Here is a 20,718-nt window from a genome sequence, read left to right as displayed (position 1 = left end):
AGAAAATATCCTGGGATGAGGATTAACAAGAAAATTAAAAATAAAGCAACACAGGATTCCAAAGGAAAGAGGGCATACATGTGACTCAAGACTTCCTGAGAAATTTAAGGTAGACTGTGAAGGAAAATGTCAGGTATAATGGGTAGGGAAGTGTGTTCCCAATAAAGAGGACACTGGAACAAAGATAAGTCAAATTGCAGAGAGAGTATGGTAAGCAAGAGGGAGAGTTAAAGGTGACTTTGAATCATCAAATCTGTGTAACCAAGAGTAGGATAGTACCATTTTGAGAATGAAAGTAGAACTGTTTAAAGATGGAATGATATGTTTTTTTTCGGGGCATGTTTATTGAAGGCATATATAGAAGAGTATATAGGTGAGATGTGCAGCAAGAAAATAAAAATAGTACCTGACACTTAAGGGAGAGAAAGAGCAGATTTGGATCAAATGTGCAGAGGTGATAGCTGAAATTGTGAGAGTAGACAGAATGAAAAGATGGGCAAGGATCAATGGAAACCTCCAGTGATTAAGGATGTCAATAATAATAAAAACATAATATGCCAATTATACCAGATGTCCTTCAGGATGAAGCTGTGGCTGCTAGGGAAGCCTGGGTCCTGAGTGCCAGAGGGAAGGGGGAGTGCGGTGGAGGTGCGGGGGAAGAAGGCCTACTCTTGCACGAATTTCGTGCACTGGGTCTCTGGTAGGACTAGCAAAACAGCCAGAGATAGAGACAAGTGGAGGAAGAAAAGGCCAAATAACACCCAGCTATAGCTTATAAGCTAAAAGTCAAGTGCTCCCAAAGGAAAAAAAACAAAAAATACTATAAAACAAAGTACAGTTACTTCCATTGTTTTTTCGTAGGATGCTACTGAACTTCTAGAGGCTACAATGGTACTTGAGGTTTCTTTTAAAACATCAGGTTGTCATCAGAATACATTTATGAAAAACCTGAGGGGCTGATATTTACCCTTAAAAAATGAAATGTGGAAAGAGAAATACATTTTTCTGTCAATTTGTCCCAGATCTTCGCCCCGCATTACCAAAATGGTTTGTGTGGCAATGATTGCACTAGAAGTTCTTTTTCTTCTTATTTTAGATTTATAATATAAATAACTCTATTTTTGCATATTGTTCAAGTCCTAATTGTTGAGAGTAGACCTGTGGTGACTCTTACTTTAAAAAAACAAACCCACAAAGCTGCAATTTTTTTCTCTCTGTCTTCATGGGTGAAACATGGTAGTTTCACCCATTTATTTATATACATATTTGCACAAAACATATCATATGTTTTATATAAATTCAATATTACTGCCTTTGTGTCTTAAACTTACATATAATAAGGTAACATCTCACCATGGCATTTCAGATGTCTTAGTCTTCATCAATCCTTCTTCCTCCCAAGCTATGCTATTATTACTACAATTCAATCTGACTTCACATTCTCAGTCTTTCCCAACCTCTATAGACAGACAACTTCTGGGACTACTAATTCAGTAAACATATATCAAGATGCTCTTGTGCTTTACCCATGGTATTAAGTGCTAGGAATGAATAAATCATGTCCCAGGCATACACAGAAGGACCAGCAGTGAAAAACTATCCATGATTAACTGTGATACACAGGTTATTGCTACAGAAGCACAAAATGCCTGGTCCATTTCTTCACTACATTTCTCAAACCTCTTTCTATTGTCCAAGTCATAGCCAACGTGTTTGTTCAGGTCCTCCTCACTGCTGACTAGGAATTTTAGAACATTCTTTTCTGGAACTACCATTCTGTCCAATTGAATGGATCTTAACAACCACCCTCAAATTCATGTTGATCCACCATTATGATTTAATTAACTTCTTCAAGTGTTCATGAATGTCCCACTATCCTGTCATTGTGGTATAATGGAAAAAGACCTAGTATCTTGTCCTGTATTTGCCAAAAACATGCTGTGTGCATTGAGATAAGTCACCCACTTTTCTGAACTTCAAACCCTTCATCTATAAAATGCATTAGATGATTCCTAACATCTTTGTCAACTCTCAGAACTAAGATCAGGGAATACAACCCACCCTGTTTTACAACAGTATTAATTCCCTTCATAGTTGATACTAATCTACCCTCTGCTCTTGACTGCTACTCTCCCTAGCAATCAGATCTGTGTGTTTATGTCCTTCTCTGCCCCTCTCATACACTGAGGACACAATGCATCTCCCCCTAGGCCTAAGTCACATATCTATTAGAATCCAAGTCCAAACTTTCTGGTGTTTTCTTTTCTAAATATCATATAATTCAGACAAACCTTCATTCTTAACTAACCTTAATTGTGACACAACCACTGCACAGTATAGTGTAAAATCCAGTTCTTATAAAATTACTCATATTTTTATTAAAATGTAATGGCTTAATTAAAAAATAATATACTATAATTTTAAAATAGAAAAATGAGGACCTTTCATTGCCATGGTGGAATTAACCAGCTTTTCATATATAGGGGTCATATCCTTTTTTATGTTTTGTATGCCCATAGTATATTAATTATATATTAGATTTTCTAGAAAGATTTGCTGATATATAATATAGGCTGTTTCTAAATTTTATTTTATAAGTTTGATGAACACTCAATCTGCTAATATATTTACTCTGCCAGCACTTTATTACCAAAGATTTATAGTAGAGCCAAAGGACTGGATACAGTGAGGCTTTAATATCTACTTACATTAAGTTGTGCAACAGTAGACAAATAGATGGTTAACAAATCTGCATAAATATTATTTTGCAATTTTTTCTGCTATATAACTGCAAATCCTATCTGTTTCACTGAAGGTAAAAATAGCAGTTCAAGTTTTCTCCCTTTCACTTACTATGGGTTCATTGAGGTTATTATTCAAATTCTCTTTTACATGAGACAGCCTCCTTACATGTAGGTTATGGAGGAATGGTATTTTAATGTCAAATTCAGAGCTTTAAAAACACTCTTTTACAGTAAATGCTTAGAGAACCAAATATCTAGATGCTGGAAGGGAAAATGAAATAATTTTCATCCCACTCTAACTGAGGTGTTTATGTTCATCATATTGACTGAGCAAGCATTACAGTTAGCCCAAAGGATATGCTGGCATCTGCCCACCTGTGAACATAAAGAATTAATAAACTTATTCTGGGTTATCCAACTGAAATTTGAGCACCTCATTTCCACACCACATTGTATAACACTTGGAATAATGTAGAAGGACTTTCTGAGACTTCGTTGAATATTTAGCAGTTTCTATAATCCTTGCAGTTAAGAACTACATATCTCAGCAGAGGCACTCATACCAAGCAAAAGTAGAGCTATGTCAATATAGGAGGTAAAATTTTGCAACATTGAAGTTTTAACCACATGGTTTATGGGTATCACCCTAGAAATTTGAATGTTCTACTATAAGACGAGAAAACATTAACATCCATTTGTTAAACTGCAACCTCAAATGCCTTTTGCCCTGCAGTCTGTATTATGATCATGAAAGAAGCCATCCCAAGCAGACATTTCACTTCTATAATCCAGAAGAAAAAAAATATATTTTAAAATACACACACATAAACTATGGAAAATGTTAAAACCAGATACAGTCTCCATCTGCCTTTTTAAAAACTCTCTAAAAGCAATTATTCTTTGGTAATATCTACTTACAATAATACAAAACCTTAATTGTATACCAGTTTATATTATTCTACAATATAGCTGTTCATATTTTGAGAGTCCAGAGTATATTTTTTATATTTCAATAATTGTCAGCCATAGAAACTGTATAATGGAAAATTTGGTTGATTAGAGTAAAAACACACATAACGTCCCTGTTAATTTTATAAAAATGCTTATATCTCATTAGGAAGTAAGATGCCAGATTAATAATGCAAATGAGAGTCAAACATAGTTATAGCACATTAAAACAAGTTGCCAAGGCTAGTAGTGAAAGTTTTGTAAATAATTCTTTCTGATTCATTTTTTTTTCAGGGGTAAATAAAGTAGGTACCTATTAATGTCATCAGAGATTCTATTTATCGGAAAAAGTATCTTTTGTAATCCTAAAGATATTCTCTCCACTACACTTTCAATTTTTTGTTTCTGGGCTTAATGGAGATTGCTGACCAGGTTTTATACCCCTCTTTATTAATTTAAGAGTAGCAAAATAAGTCAAAAATATTTCTTATAAAAAGTTTTGACACACAACTAAAAGGAAAATATTAAGTGTAAAAGAAATGATCAAAATATAAGATAGTCTTGTTGTTAAGGAATAAAAGTTATGCCAACAGCTTATTAATATTAATAATAAAAAGCAGAGATAGGTGTTGCAATAAACAAGAAATTGGAGTTTGAAAACTAGAAATAAGAAGAATGTTCCATATTTATCTAGAGACATAGAAATAGGACACATTTCCAGATATATTGAAAATAACAAAATTGATTACAGGTTTACTTTGAACCATCATATAGCATTAAAGGTAGAGAGCTGCCCTCTGTGTATTCCCTACAATTGAATTAATTTTAAAACTATTTTAATCAAATTTCAAGACATTCTTTAGCTTTCAAAAATATGTTTTGGAAATTCAGATGGTGATTATAGTGGTATTCCCCTATTATAATCTATTCACTCTTTAAAAATGTAGGGCTAGTTTACTATATGGAAAGCACAGTGCTGAGGTGGTACGGGGTATGAAAATGAATAAGACATGGTCACTCTTCTCAAGAAGCCTGAAATTTATTCAGTGGAAGAACCTGACTCATTAAGTCGGGGCCTAATTTGCAGGGATCAAAAGCTTTATTTAGCTTTGTATTTTTTCACCCAGAAGTGTAAAGTATTTACATAATTTATTTGACTTCCCATAGTGTTAGAATTTTATTTAACTGTTAATATATGCTTGACTTTTACAAACCTCTCACATATATATATATATATATATATATATATATATATATATACACACACACACACACACACACACACACACACACACACACACATATAGGTAGGTAGTAGACATGTGTATATTCATATATATTTTTTTTTACATAGATATCCCTTATGTCTAATTGAAAGTAACTGAAATAAGCCAAAGCTGGTTTGGCTCAGTGGTAGAGCGTCGGTCTGCGGACTGAAAGGTCCCAGGTTCGATTCCGGTCAAGGGCATGTACATTGGTTGCGGGTGCATTCCCGGTAGGGGGTGTGCAAGAGGCTACACGGTAGGGGGTGTGCAAGAGGCAGCTGGTCGATGTTTCTCTCTCATCGACGTTTCTAGCTCTCTATCTCTCTCCCTTTCTCTCTGTTAAAAATCAATAAAAAATATATTTAAAAAAAAAAAGAAAGTAACTGAAATAAAATTGAATTATATATAAGGTCCCTTGATTACAGTATAGTTTTTTTATTTATTTTTTATTTTCAAGTTCCAGAAACCAACTTCACATACTATAAAATTAAAAATTGTTAAACAAATATCACTTATTGCTATAAATATGTTTTTCCCATTTAAAATTACATAATTTTGTGCATTTTGATTTTCTGAGGACTAGTGTAAGAAAAAGAAACTATAGTAAGAGAAGTTTTCATTACATGAACTAAAACTCCATGTAAATTAGAAAAATACAATAGCCTTACCAAGACCTTATGGCAAAAAGAATTGTTACTTGTATTTGCACTATCATTAGAGGTAGAAAATTACTTGATTCTGTATTAAAGTGAAAACTACTTTATTGCATCTTACTAAACTATTGCACATGAAAATGTAAATATCTGCTAATGGCAAAGGTTACTTTTTAAATTAAAAAATGTTCTAGCCCTAACTGGTTTGGCTAAGTGGATAGAGCGTTGGCCTGGGATTGAAGGGTCCCGGGTTCAATTCTGGTTAAGGGCATGTACCTTGGTTGCAGGCACATCCCCAGTGGGAGGTGTGTAAGAGGCAGTTAATCGATGTTTCTCTCTCATTGATGTTTCTAAACTCTCTATTTCTCTCCCTTCCTCTCTGTAAAAAAATCAATAAAATGTATTTTTAAAAATGTTCTAAATATGTCATAAGGAGGTACTGCTTTTATATAAAAGAATGGCAAGCATTAAATGTGGAGCTATATAATCATATAACCTAGTATTTTCTTGCTAACACTATTGTGAAATATTCAAATACCTTTATAAATTAATGTATTTTCAAAATAAATAGCATACCTGCTTAAACTGAAATTTGACCATAAGCACTTATTTTCAAAAGTCAAGTTTTTGAGAGGAATAATTTATTTAGAAACTACTTTTATAAATCACTGAAAGTTTCATAGCTTTATGTTAAACAGATATTAAGCTAAGAACGCTAAATTAATTTTCCCCTCCAGTGCTGCAGCAAATCACTATTACTACTATTGCTTGTCAATATGAAACAAAACAGATGTTTTCCTCTATAATAGTATTCTGAAAATAGCCAGACAAATGCATATTATAGTTTTAATATGCTTGAATACAAGTCAACTTTCATGTTTTGTCAAATTTTCCAGTAATTCCTAAATTATGATCTTAGTTACTCTGGAAAACAATTTCCATTTTTATTTAGTAGTTAAATATTGCTTGTTTTATTTTTATTTTTATTTTTATTTTGGGGATTCTCCCTTTACATATTGCTAATGGAATAACCAAATTTCACAGCAGTGATGTAGTGCTACTACAATGTATGAAACTTCTCAGCTCATCTAGCATTTCCTATTCTTTTGAATACTTATGTTCTGTTTGCATTTATAAAAGTTCCTATCACCATATTTATGAAAGAAAACTGGTGTGATGGAAAGAGCATTTGACCTGGAATTGCATTATTTCCAGGCCTAAATCTATCCTTACTAACACATAACCTCCATGTGCCTTGGTTACGTCATCTGTAAAATGCTGACAATAACTTCCATATCTCACCGTGTTTTTATGAATATCAAATAAGAATTGTAGGAAAATAAACAAATCAAATGTAAAGTAGTGTTGTTCACTATAGTAAATAAACTTGTATCATTTCTATACTTGATGAGTATCCCAACTATTTGAAATCTGTCTCTTCTTAACCCCAGTAGAAAGATGCCATCAGGGAAATTTGTGGATTCTAGCCAATGCCCAGAATGCTTCTACTTAAACAAAAAACCAATCCAACCCCATTTCTTGACCTTTCAACCCACCTCCTAGATCTGTCAGTAATGTGAGTTATCCTGTATTTGATTCTCAAAGTGTGGCCCAGCACCAGCACCTTCAGCATCACCCCAAGAGCTAGTTAGAGATACAAACCATGGGCCCACCCCAGACCTACTGCTGAATCAGAAGCTCTGGTTTGAGTGTTCACATGTCCTCCAGGCGGCTCTGATATGGGCTCCATTCCAAAAATCACTGCGAGTAGTCCACCTGTACCCATCTATATAAGGTCCATAGTCCAGATTCCTTCCAGACAACTTCTCGTAACTTTTCAGTTGACTTTTCACTGTCCTCCCTAACAGAACACCATGCAATCCTGCCTGGAACCAGCATTAACACGGAACTAACTGATAGTATTGAGAGGAGACCCAATCCCATCATCATCCTCAGCAGCAAAGTAACTCACTGGCCTTTCTCTGCTCTGACCTTCTCGGGGCAAACGCCAGGTGGAGAGCCCCACACACTAGGACGTGCCCACTCCTCCCCCTTCAGCCCTACCGCCAGAAGGACCAGGTGGGCCCGGGTTACCTGCACTAGGGTCATCTGCGAGCCCAGCGCCAAGAGTATCTTCTCGGTCTTGGTGGGGTACGGGTTGTCACGGTGCTTGTAAAGCCACTGCTTGAGGGGCCTTGCCATGTCTTGCAGAGCCTGTCGCTTGTGCCTCACCTTCCCGCTGTTCTGCCGGGCCCTGGGACACCGGGAGAGAAGGCCCTAGTGAGCGGCGCTCTCTGGGTGTTGCCCTCGGGGATCTCTCAGGTCCGGATCATTTCAGCGGTTTCCGGTTGCCCAGGCCTCCTCCCAGATCCCCCTCCCGGAGCAGGGCACTCCCAGGCACCAGGTCAGCCTTGGTAACCCGCCCTGCACTCCCGAGGTTGAGCGAGGGGGCCACACAATCCCTAGGTGCTATCTTTCCTTGTATGTCTCTTTGAAGTGGCCTGTTTGCCGCACAGGGGTCATGTGGCAGTGAAGGACCCTAGTTTATCTTAAAAAGGGGGACATCTGGAAGCCAGTAACCCAAGTTAGAGGTTTAGCTGACGATGGTTAAGTGACTTGAAGAAAAATACAGATCAGTGCGGCAAGGCTGTGTCACCCTGCCGGAGCCCGCCTGCACTGCGCCCTCCTCTAGCGGTCTGGCTGGTGGGCTTTGGAGAGGGAGCTGCAGGCTCTTAACGTTCACGCAAGCCCGCGGCTCAGTGGCCTGTAGTCAAAGGAAAGGGCGCCCAAAGGAAAGGTTCGGAGAGGGACTGCGGGAATAGAGCAAGGGATGACCACCGTCCTGCTGTCCTGGTTCCCTTGGAGCTCTCTCCAGTTTCTTTTGATCCTCTTGGGGAAAGAAGAAACTTTCCCAAGGAAGGGTACGAGGAGAACACTCTAGGGGTCTTTTCCCGATATAAGGAGAGTTAAAAACTTTGGAAAGCTCTGTTACACCAAGAAAAAAACAACTACAACAAAACAGCCTCTTGAAAAGCATATTCCTGGGAGAAAGACTGGCGGCCCGGAGCCAGCCCTGGGCGCTGCGTTCCCCGGAGGCTCCGGGAGGTGTCGCCGCGCCGAGGCCCGAGCCCGGCGACTCCAGGAGGCCCCCGCGCTAGCGCCTCAGTCTCCGGGGCTTCTGCCTCTTCAAACGCTTTGAAATGCAATTCCACCCCAAAGGACTGAGGAAATCTAATCTCTGCTTAACTAGCCAGCAGCGCCGCAGAACGAGCAGCTGATGCAATCTTCCAGGTGGAGGCGGCCAGGAAGGCAGCCCCATCTCCCTTTCCCTCACCCCGTGCCCCTGTAGCCTCTCGGAGGTGGTCGGGCCAGGGGCGGCTGGCCACAGGTCTGCAGCCTGAGCTGCTGGGGTCACCCCCTCACCCTGCTTAACCGAAACCCGGCAGGCTACACAAGCTCCCGGCCTCCCCCTCCGGCTGGCAGCCGGCCGGCCGCGTGCGATTAGGGCGCCCAGGGCAAAGCCGACCTTCCCAAGTCCCTGGCAGAGGCTCCGCGAGCCGCGAGGCCGTGGCGAAGCCTTGTCTGACAGAACGGAGGCAGCCCCCGGGGCTGGCCTGACCTGGAAAACCCCAACAGCGTGGCCCTCCTTGTTCCTACTCGTCCTGCTCATTCCCATATATTTGGCTCTCAGTGGCGCGTCTGCACCCGAGGTTCAGAGAGGGACTGGGGTAACCAAGTATGGGAGGATTGCGGGGCCAGCTCCAGGTGTCCTCAGTTTCCAACATGCCTCTTTTGAGCTGTCCTGACTATTCGATCTCCCGATATTTTCAGAAACTACTACCTTAGAATGAGAATGCGCAAAACCAGGAGGCGGGGACCTGCCCTCCGGGGATACTCCAAGCCGCTAACCCTCTCGCTCTGGTTGTAGCCACTGGCCAGCCTCCGCCGCTCCCTGTCCCCACCCCTCGGGGTGCGGGCGGGCCAGGGCCCAGGGAGGATGCGCTTACCCGGTCCTCCGGTGTCTCAGGCTGAGGTTGTCTTTGAGGGGCGGGCAGTCCGGGATGCCCACGTCGGGGCGGGCGTGGGGACCGTCCAGGACGCCGCCGTAGGGCCGCCCGCCCCGCTCCCGCTCCGGGGCGCCGCGGTCCTCGAAGAGCACGGCGCCGTTGAGCTTCTCGAAGACGATGGTGTTCATGGTGCCCGCGCGGCCACAGCGCCTAGGGGCCGGGCCCCCGGGAGCTCCTCAGGGCTCGGGTTCTAGGAGATGAAGGGGCAGCAGGTTACTCTCTGAGAGCGCTCGCACCCTGAGCGACCCGAGCCCCAGATGCAGCCCAGGCGAGCGGCTGCGGAGTTCGGGGCAGGAGCTACACAGCCGCGTCCGAACTAGGGAACCCGCACCTCTGGGCACCTGGTTAACCCGTCCCCTTCGCCCTCCCTGACCTCCCCCCCACTCTGGGGACAAGTCCCTGCCCTCGTTCTTGCCCGGGCGATGGAGCTCTCAGCGCGCTTCTACCAGGAATGGGGTGCCCGCGGCGGCAAAGGAGAGGGGACTCCCGGAGGAGCCGCTCTGGCTCGGTTTGGAGGTGGAAGAAGCAGGCGCAGGAGAGCGGAGCGCAGCGGCGCGGGGCCGCGCGGGGTCCTGTCACCGCGGAAGAGAAAGCCTCCCGGAGGCTCCACTCGGGCCGGAGAGAGGGCTTGGGCGGAAGGGAAATTGGGTGTAACATGAACGGCTGCCTTCGCAAGCCCCAGTTAATGGGTCTCAGGCCGTGCCCGGATTTGGGGAATATTCCTGTTCTCTAGGTCTTGGATGGTTTGGCTGAACCTTCTGCGTCCGTCCGTCCCTGGGATGGGGTGAGGGCTGGGAAAGTGAGCAGACTCAGAGCTAGAAAGTTAAGTGGTGTCGTGGACAAACGCACCACATGACGCCCTCTTCCCCTCAATCTTTCTTTCATCCCAACCCGCTCGGGATGTGCAGGGTGGAGTCCGTCCAAAGGAGCAGGAGGCCTTTGACCCCGGGAGTCCCAGCTTCCCCCACCCCCCACCCCCGCCAGCCCCTGGCCCACGGTCAGTGAGGTCCCCTTCCACGGTGCCTGCGATCCCTGGGCTCTGAGCCCTTCCACGCCGGCCCTCTCTGGGGTTTCAGGAACCCTTTCAGAGGCTGCAAGGTGTTTGGAGCCGAAGGAGGAATCGCAGCCCTTGCACGGTCGGAGAAAACCTCCAGCTCACCTCCCGGTCCCGGCGGCCGGAAGCCTCTGCCTGCCGCCAGCCGTCTCAGGGGCAAGTCCGCGCCGCCGTGGATCGGCCCAGTGACCGGCCCCAGCCCCGGCCCCGGCGCCCCAGCCTGTCCCACCTCCCCGCCTCCCCGCCCCGCGCCACCGAACAGCGAACAGCTCTCCTTCCCTTTGCCGCCAGCGCCCCACTCCCCGCCCCGCCGTGGCGTGGGCTGCCAGCCCCCCCCCCCAACCCCCAACACACACACACACACACACACACACACACACACACGCGCGCGCGCGCACACACTCACGGCCATGCACCGGCCCTCCCTCGCCGAATGTCCACACTCTCCGCAGAAGCGGCAACACGCGACCTGTGGGACGGTGACCCCGGCGATTACACGAAGGCTCCCGCCGTGGAAGGTGAAGTCAGACCTCCGTGGGCATCCCGGGTCCCTAAAGACCCCGCCCTCCGGCGCAGACAGGTAGGTAGGTGTTTGGGGTTCAGACACCAGGCGGTAAGTGTGCAAGCAAATCTCCGAGCTCCCAGCCCGGGTTCTAAGGTCAGGACTTAAATCCTCGCGCTCAATACTTTGCGTTTACGCTGCTCCGTTTGTAAAATACACCCTTTCCCAGCCGGGGTCTCCCCAACCCCAGCCCTGTCCTCCTGTTTGCAGGCGTTTTTTGCCCAGCGCACCCGCCCGAGGTTTGGCACAACGGGGGCCTCTCAGGCCGTCTCCGGCCGCCCAGGGTGTGGGTCCCCCGGCGGCAGGCGGGTGGGAGCAGCGGGAGAAGTCCAGAGCTGGGTGGTGAGGCCAGGGGTCCCAGGGGCGTGGGAACCGCAGCTTCTCGTCCTCCCGGGGAGCCACGCCCGTCCCCCACACGCCCTCTGGGCTCCCGCGCTTACACTTACCCCGATTCACTCCAAATTGCCCCGTGTGCAGCTCCCTCTGTGAGGAACTGCCCCGCCCAACGCCCGCCGGCAAATTTAAAGCAAAGGAGGAGCCGCCAGGTGGGTGCCCAGTCTCCCAGGAGACCCTGCCGCCAGCCTTGGGGGCCCCCGGGCGCGTCCCCTGCGGACGCAGGAGAGAGGCAGGGGGAAGGGCGGGGAGCGCCCAGGGGCCGGGCCGGAGCGAATCTTGCATCCCGAGGTCTCGGGCAGGGACTCGGGGACCCAGAAGCTGTACCTGGGAGAGGCGGGCCGGCCGCGGGGCTGCTGGCTCTCCCGCGTCGAGGCTAGGCGCACTCCCATCCCCGCCGCATGCTTTCCGCGCGGGATCCCAGGCGCTCACCGCCGCCACCGCCGCCGTCCCGGCTTTATTTACCCGGACAGGCGCGCGCGGCCCGGGGACAGGGATGCCGGGGCCTTCTCATGTTTCCCGGCGCCCGGCCCCGGCCGCGAACATCCTGCGGGCGCGGCATCCAGGTTCCCGGGCCGGCCAGAGGAAGCCTCCGCTCCGCCCGTCTGTGCGAGTGGAGGGCAGTTAACCCTCCCGAGGGGATGCCTCGGCGGGCGCCCCGGGGAGCCCCCAGCGGGCCGGTCCTCCCCAGCCTGGTCGGCCTCGCAGGCGAGGAGCGTAAGGGGCCCCTTCCCTCGCACTTAGGGGAGAAATTCTCGGAGAGGCCGCCAGTAGCTCCGGTAGCTGAGAGGCTGCGGTGCACATCCCGTGTCTTAGCTGGCTCGAGTGTCGGAAATTCACTACGAATGGCTGGGCGGAGAGACCGTGCACACAGTGCGCCCTCCTTTTCCCGCGCGGGGAGCTGCGGTGAAGCTGGAAGCCGGTTTGCTCCCACCGGGCGCGCGCGCATTTCAGGAGGCGCCTGGCGCCTGGGAGCCGCTTTTCTGGCGTCACTAGGTGTCTGGGGTCCTGGATGTCTCTAAACCGGGCACACACTCACCTTCCGGGGCTCGCGCTGGAGTGGCCGAGCTCGCCTCGGGGCCTAAGGAAAGGGGCAGGGCCAGGCTAGGAAAGCCCATTGCCTAGGTGTGGACGAGAGGGTGAGCCCACGGCCAGGGGTCTGTGCGAAGCCAAGTGAATGAGATGGAGAAGAATCCGAGCGGGGACCAGTGCAAGGAAAGAGAGAATGGTATTTAGATTCTCTTATGGTCATACTTAACTTCCCACCGTCGCCGCAAGTGGAGGAAGAGCAGCGAGGTTGTGGTTTGGGTGCAACTGGAGACTCAGAGCTTCTGTGAGCCTAGATCCCCAAGTCTTGGAGCGCCTAGACGCCCGCGTTCTCGCAGCCCGCCTCGCCGCTGTAGGGACACCTTTAGTCTGTTTTTAAGAGCGAAAGTAGATTTGCCCTCACCTGAAAGTCATGGCATCATTTGTCATGTTTTTCTCTTAATGGTGCTTGGGCAGCGCTGGGGCAGTGGCTCCCCTAAGCATCTTCATTTTATATGCTAAAGCTATTTTCCCCCCAAGACTAATCAGCCCCTGAATTTTCCATATGTTTCCTCTCCCCCCAATACCTGGCAGCAACTGGACAGTGGCACAATCTAAAGGAGAAAAGGATATAGGTTTACATTTTTTTTAAAAAAAAATATCAGGCGTGTAAATATCATCATTTGATCACTATGCCCTTGTTCTCTTTTATGATATAACTTGCTGTTGTAGTGCAGGCAGGCAGCTTGTCATCAGAGCTGCACTTGACTACTAGCTGTGGCATGGGTTCAGTGCAGACAACCCTTTACAGACCTCGCTGGAGGCATTTGAAGTTTCAGCAACAGACTTGCTATGAATGAGCCACACACTAAAGTAGTTCTAATTGGTGATTTACAGGAGGGAAGAAACCCGTTCTGTCTCCTATGGTCTCCATGACTGTGATGTGGTCACCAGACATGATAATGAAATCAGCTGTAACACTGTCTCTGACATATACCTAATCAGCTGTAAAGCACAGGCATGTATGCAGTCGCTTGCGTTTCTCAATACCTACTCTACTGACTTATACAGCTGAATGTTGTAATATAGGCTATTACAGAGCAAATTAATTTTGTTGTTTTATTCTTACCTTGTTTACACAATTTTAAATGCATTTAAAGAATTTTGGTTGAAGATATATTTACACGTAAGATTTGTTTTCTTAAAATCTGATATAAAATATATAGCAAAATATCTTTTGGCAATTATTTTCTAATGTATAAAGGAGTAATATACACCTCAGTCTCATGTTAGTAAGTCACTGAAAATTAATATATGATAATTAGAGTATAGTTTATTCACTTAAAAATGTAAGAGGATCAATTTAAAGTGAAATTGTGTGGAGAATCCTTCTGTAATATACAAATGAGCATGTGTTTTGTGACAGACCAAAATTTTATTTTTGCATTTCATTCTTTACATATTTTAATCCACTGCTTAGATACATTTATCGTTATTTTAAATGTCACGTTTTCCTAAAATGTGTTTTACTTCGCTTCTTATGCTATGTTCCAATCTCAGCTTATGAAATGCTGTATTATAACGTACAGAAGTAAAGCTTTCAATCTTAAGAAAGTGTATGTTCTTTGTGAGAGATCCCTATGTGTAGCAGGGGGAGAAACTTAGGCCAGAGTTAGAAAACTTGATCCCTAATCTTAATTCTATTGATAGTTAATTTGATGTTGATTTAACCTGAATTTATTGAAGTGTAAAATGAAGATGATTGAGTTTTCCATAAACTTGCCTTATGCTCTCATCAATTTAGTTTTTAAATGTGAAAAGTACTTATTGCTAAAGCTAGAAAAATGTTAAGTAAGAACATTTAGTAGAAATCTAAATTCATTCTCTTGGACTTTGAGCGGTTATAAATATAATTTTGCTTTCTAACGAAGGGGGAAAAGAAGTCTTCATTTTTGGCATGTTGATATTTTACCAAGGAACTTGACATTTCAGAACAAATATTGGTCATCATTTTGAAAATAATGATTGCTTTTAAACTCTCTTTTCCAATTATTACTTATAGGCAATTAAATAAATTACAAAGCATGGAATGACTGTCTCTTCCTGTCCCAATGGCATAAAATAATAAATTTATGAACAAATAGGTTCACCTCACACTCGGCTAGTCAGACCTGGAGAGATACATGTTGGAACAACATAGCAAGACACAGCTGCAGAAACATTTGAGCAAACTAGTAGAAGGGTGGCCCACAAATACCTCACAGGTATTTTTGCTTTATTTATACCTTAATTGAATAAATAATACAGATTAGGTTCTATCACAGAGGGTCTTTTCTATAAATTCACTCTCTAGCAACCAAAGATTAGAGTACAAGTGGAAATTCCTCTTCTGCTAGTTCCACCCAAACACATTTTCTCAGAGGCAGCCACCAAGAGGTGGCCATTGCTGGTCTGATCTGATATACCTCAATTCTACCTTTTTCTATGCATTCACATACAGGAATACAAACAAAAGATTATAGTTTTGTTTCATTCATTTTTAAAATAAATGATACTGTACTTTACATAATTGTATACACACAAAGAGATGTATTAAACTAAAACTTGCTTTTCCACTCAATAATTTCACAAAGAATGTTCATAATAGTATATATAAATATAACCTTTTAATTATTATATAATCCATTTAGCCATTCCCCTATGAAAGTTTTTGTCTTTCCAATTTTCACTATTATGAACATCAAACATATTTGTATATGATCCTTTCTGCACGTGTGTAAATGTTTCTATAGGGATAGCTACACAGATGTAGAATTACTGGGTTGAAGGAAACATGATTTTAAAAATGTTGATAGCTATTTCCAAGTTTCTCTTAAACTTACATCCCCACTAAGAAATGAATGTTCCCATTGCCTCACATGCTTATACACCATTGTATATGTTCAGTCTTTATAATGGTTGCCTTCATGATGAGTAAAATAATGTCATTGTTTGAGAGCCATTTCACTTATTTATGCCATTTTTATTTTCCAGTTGAAGACATTTGCTTATGGCATTGCTTATATTCTTTTTTGTTGCTGTTAATTCTCACCAGAGGATATTTTTTCCATTGACTTTTAAAAGAGAGTGGAAGAAGGATGGGAGGGAGAGAGAGGAAAGAGAAACATAGATGACAGAGAAATACTTATGATTGGTTGCCTCTGGTTTGTGCCTCAACAGGGGTCAAGGGTTGACCTACAACCCAGGTACATGCCCTTGACCATTAATCCAACCTGAGACCCTTTAGTGTGTGGACGGATACTCCAACTACTGAGCCACCAGACCAGGACTATTGCTTACATTCTTTTTCTTTTTTTTTTTTCTTTTTTCTAAATATATTTTATTGATTTTTTACAGAGAGGAAGGGAGAGAGATAGAGAGCTAGAAACGTTGATGAGAGAGAAACATCGACCAGCTGCCTCTTGCACACCCCCTACCTGGGATGTGCCCGCAACCAATGTACATGCCCCTGACCGGAATCGAACCCGGGACCTTTCAGTCCGCAGACTGACGCTCTACCATTGAGCCAAACCGGTTTCGGCTATTGCTTACATTTTTATTAGTTGCATTCTTATTATAATTTATAAAGGTTTTTTGTAAATAATTTTTATATTTATTTGCTTTATATATTGCAAATATGTTACCTGGTCTAATGTCTGTCTTTTATCTACTTTCTATTTTGCTTTCCTAAATGTGTAAGTGTGAATATAGGTCAATAATTCTATCTTTTCCCTTATGGATTCTAGGTTTTGTGACTTTCCTACAAAGATTTTTCCTATATTTTCTTCTAATACTTCAAAATAATTGCTTTCACTTGGTTGCTCAATTCTCCTAAAATTAATTTGCATATGTTGTGAGATAGAAATCTGATTTTCCCCCCCTCCAATTGTGTGGGCAATTATTCCTATGACACTTATTAAAGACTTTTCCTCACATTGATTAGAAACAACTTTTCTTATAAGTGTGGTGAATTCCTTTCCATATGCAGGTTGGTCCAAAAAGGCTTTGAGCCCAGCTGGTGTGGCTAGTTGTTGAGTGTTAACCCATGAACCAGGAGCTCCTGGTTCTATTCCACTGGGCACATGCACTGGTTGGCGGCTGGATCCCCAGGAGCGGGCGTGCAGGAGGCAAATGATCAATTATTGTCCCTTCCTTGCTGAAATCAATAAAAATAAAAAGGCTTTGAGAGATGTTGCAAAAACACTAATAGACTGTAACAAATTTATAATAGACCTCACAATTTAAAAACCATCTTGCACTTTAAAGACTTACAATATTATTCTGTCCTAATTTCAGAACATGTCAAGTATTGAAATAGATTTGTGCATTGCCTGGTAATGGCTCTAATTTAGAAGGCTAATTCAATACTGTTCCAGGATGAAACTGCTGTTTATTCCGTCATTGACCTGTTCAGAAGCAGGAGAGCAGTGTCAGGCAGCCAAGGTCTTCAGAGTAAAGTGTGGCTGCACAGAGATTTTCAAACACATCACATGATGAGGTGGTAACCAATCCCGACCAATATAACATTAATTCGTAAAAGTGATGAGCCCTTGCATCCATGTTTTGAAGAAGTAAACTGCATCTACATTTCTATTCAATTTTTTTTAATGGAATGGGAATTAATTTTTTTCACAAAGTAGCCAGCCAAGATGAGAACCTTCAATATGGTTATACTTTCGTCAAATTCACTCTGTACAAAAAGGCAAGTACTTTATCACCACCATTTCTAAAAAACATGAGCTGCATATAAGTGCAGAAGATACAAACAATAACCAGTTAGTAGAGCTGAGATACAGGTGGGCTAATGTCTTGTGCTACTTCACAGAGCTTGAGACAGGACCCGAAGTAAACCCGAGCTCCAACACCCCAACTTTTCCCTTCATATCAAAGTATCTTCAGTAACCTGCAACAATTACTGAGTCTCTACTACATTACACACATGACAATACTTTATATACTGGGGTCCTGCGGGGACCCTGAGGAGCATTTCATCTTCAAACATGCATCCAAACACTAGAATTCCTTCCAGCAGATTATTCTAACTTGCACATCAGCTTGCCTTACAACAAAAGTGGCCATTTTAATAAATATAATAAAGATTTCTGACCATAGGCTAGTATGACTATATTTTGAATTTAATGGACTTCAGGTACTCAATAGATTTAAAGATTTCATTATTCTCTGTATTTCATGCACTATCAAGCTTTTGGCTGACAACCCCTACCCAAAATCCACTCTTCTTGCTTTCATGATATTTTAATAAATTCATCAAAGGAATCCCTGTGAGCAAAAAAAGTGATGGTGTGATTTCTGCTTCACATGTTTAAAAACTTGCTTGCCCTCCTTCTTAATTCTTCCATGTAACCAATCGCTGAAACATAGATGTATTAAGAACAGAACTGCAAGATGGAAGGGTCTTGGGGGCTGTAAATGCACCACAGGAGTGAGAGCTCCCTAGCTTGGGCTGAGCAGGGGGCTAGACAGCAGTCAGTGTTTTAGGCTTTATGGGGCATACTGTCTCCGTTGCTATTCTTCAATTCAGCCATTGTAGTGTAAAAGCAGCCCTAGATAATGACTTGACTATGAATGAATCAATGAATGAGTGTTGGTGTCTTCCAATAAAACATTTAGTGGACTGAAGATTGAATTTGCTAATAATTTTCATGTGCCACAGAACATTATCCTTTCTTTGATTCTTTTTAGCCATTTGAAAACATGAAAACTATTCTTACCACAGAAACAGAAACAAGAACAGGCTAGATTTGACCAGAGGCTATATTTGCTAGCCCCAGATCTATATTTCTCAGCTCTGGACTGTTATGGGGAACAAATAAACTCCCCTGGTTTATGTCACTGTATTTCAGTGTTTCCTGGCTAAAGGAACTCAGCCTGCACCCTAAGGAATGCACACTTGCACACAAATGATGTTGGTTACCCCAGAGTGGCTTAATAAAAGTGCTGTTTAGATGACTAGAGACTGCCAGAACCAGGGAGAATTGGAAAAAAGATGGAATCAAAAGTGTTTTTTCTCTCCTCCTCCTGAAAACATGTTGCATGTGTTTAGAGATTCAGCCTAATTATTTTCTATAATATTTTTGATATTATGTTCTTTCATTTTAACCACTTTTTAAAGGTACTAATATACCTTTAGCCATGTGATTGGTGTTTTGGTTTTGAGGCTTATACTTTTTTTAATCACAGAAAATGGTGAATAATTTTTAAGAATTACTATTTTCTGGCTCATTCCCTCCCTTCCAAAACCCTCACACAATTGGAATTATTTTTCATTGTTTTTTTAAAAATATATATTTTATTGATTTTGTACAGAGAAAAAGGGAGAGAGATAGTTAGAAACATCAATGAGAGAGAGTCATCGATCAGCTGCCTCTTGCACACCCCCTACTGGGGATGTGCTTGCAACCAAGGTACATGCCCTTGACCGGAATCGAACCCTGGACCTTTCAGTCCCCAAGCCGATGCTCTATCCATTGAGCCAAACCGGTTTCGGCTCATTGTTTTTTTTTTTTAAATAATCAACAATAAATATTTATGGAGCACCTGCATGCAAAATCCTGTGCCAAGAACTGCATCAAATTTTATTTAAAAAACACGATTTTTGCCTAATTTATAAGCCAGTTAAGAAAGCCCAGGGAAACAAATATACCTCATCTTATGTTTTAGGATGTCTGATAAAAAGATTGTTGAACCCAGTAAATCTGTAAATCATCTGTAGAAATGCATGAGGGAGCTTGAAGATGATAAAAGGGCCATTTAATGTGTCTGCTAAAATTTTTGTAACCACATTACCGACATCTTTCTCGAAAACATGTGAAAAGAGATCCTTGTTTCAGAAATTTGAGCCTGATTGGAAAATAGCATTTTCACCTCTTACATCAGACTTTTTCACGTTCTATGCCAAAAGCCTCTGGGTTTCAAGAGAGATTTTTAGGACTTCCGTTGAAAAAAAATATACAGTAAGAGTAAACACTCTGAGGTTTGCTTAAGATCTCCCTTTCCTCCTTCCCTTGCCCAGGCCTTCCTTGGGTCTCCTACTTTCATGCTCCTACTATGGAAAAGTACGAAAGGGACAGGGGGCTGGAGGGAGGAGTCTAGAATAAACTTGTCATGTGGGTGGTGTACTGATTCATGAGGCCTCTACAGAGACGCCTCGCCTGATCCCCAGCACAAGGAGACTAATTCTTGCTCAAGTGTCTGGGCCACTGACCAGCCAGCAGGCAGCCGGTGGGGAAGAAGAGGTCAGGTCTGCACCTGAGACTATGTAGTGACCACCAGTAATCATTGATCTCTTTCATTGTTGTTTTTCTTTTTTAAATATATTTTTATTGATTTTTTTACAGAGAGGAAGGGATAGGGATAGAGAGCTAGAAACATCGATGAGAGAGAAGCATCGACCAGCTGCCTCCTGCTCACCCCCTACTGGAGATGTGCCCCCAACCAATGTACATGCCTGTGACCAGAATCGAACCTGGGACCTTTCAGTCTGCAGACCAACGCTCTACCCACTGAGCCAAACTGGTTTCGGCTGGTTTTTCTTAAATGGGCTCTCATGTTGCAGCTACCACAAATTCTAATTTGGAAGAGAGTTTGGGCCAGGAGGAAGAGAAAAGGGAAAAGATGTATGTTAATTAACTGTGCAATGTAAATGGCCCAAGGTCTAGGTCAAAGGGAGCCTTGCAATATCCAAGTGCCATGTTTGTTTATCTTGGACCTGCAGTAGCAGTCAGTGCAAAACATAGGTCCTGATACTGCTCTGCCAGACTCTTATAGGTGGGAACATAATTAAGGACACATAAAAATTTGAATAATACACACACAGCACTTACTGAGTGCCCATGCACTATCCTAGGCACGTAACCCATGTGATTCTTACGGCCACCCTTCGGGCAAATACTCATTAGTGCCCACATGGTAGAGGAGAATACCTAGGTAGGGAATAACACACATTG

General features: G+C 43.5%; 1 protein-coding gene and 1 long non-coding RNA gene across 4 annotated transcripts in view; one reads left to right on the top strand and one right to left on the bottom strand.

The window, feature by feature from the left end:
- Positions 1-13,135, bottom strand: part of MKX (mohawk homeobox) — a 73,222-nt gene extending 60,087 nt beyond the window's left edge. Inside the window, exons 1-3 of one of the 3 annotated variants that reach the window (XM_084876254.1) lie at positions 12,014-13,135; positions 9,618-9,867; positions 7,705-7,864 (exon numbers count right to left, since the gene is read on the bottom strand). In XM_084876254.1, the coding sequence (XP_084732380.1) occupies positions 7,705-7,864; positions 9,618-9,805 (348 nt within the window). In that variant the 5' untranslated portion in view covers positions 9,806-9,867; positions 12,014-13,135. Of the gene's footprint in view, positions 1-7,704; positions 7,865-9,617; positions 9,868-10,836; positions 10,947-11,739; positions 11,880-12,013 lie in introns of those variants that run through there. The other 2 variants (XM_084876256.1, XM_084876255.1) reach the window with 2 other exon arrangements.
- LOC311618855 overlaps positions 11,143-20,718 on the top strand; it is a 94,316-nt gene continuing 84,740 nt past the window's right edge. Inside the window, exon 1 of the long non-coding RNA XR_014794385.1 lies at positions 11,143-11,311. This is a non-coding gene — a long non-coding RNA (uncharacterized lncRNA). The remainder of the gene's footprint in view (positions 11,312-20,718) is intronic.

The sequence above is a fragment of the Pipistrellus hanaki genome (genome assembly GCF_964339955.1).
Source record: "Pipistrellus hanaki genome assembly, chromosome: 1".
Taxonomy (NCBI): domain Eukaryota; kingdom Metazoa; phylum Chordata; class Mammalia; order Chiroptera; family Vespertilionidae; genus Pipistrellus; species Pipistrellus hanaki.
The sequence above is the reverse complement of the archived record's forward strand: the minus strand, read 5'-3'. Positions and strand labels throughout refer to the sequence as shown.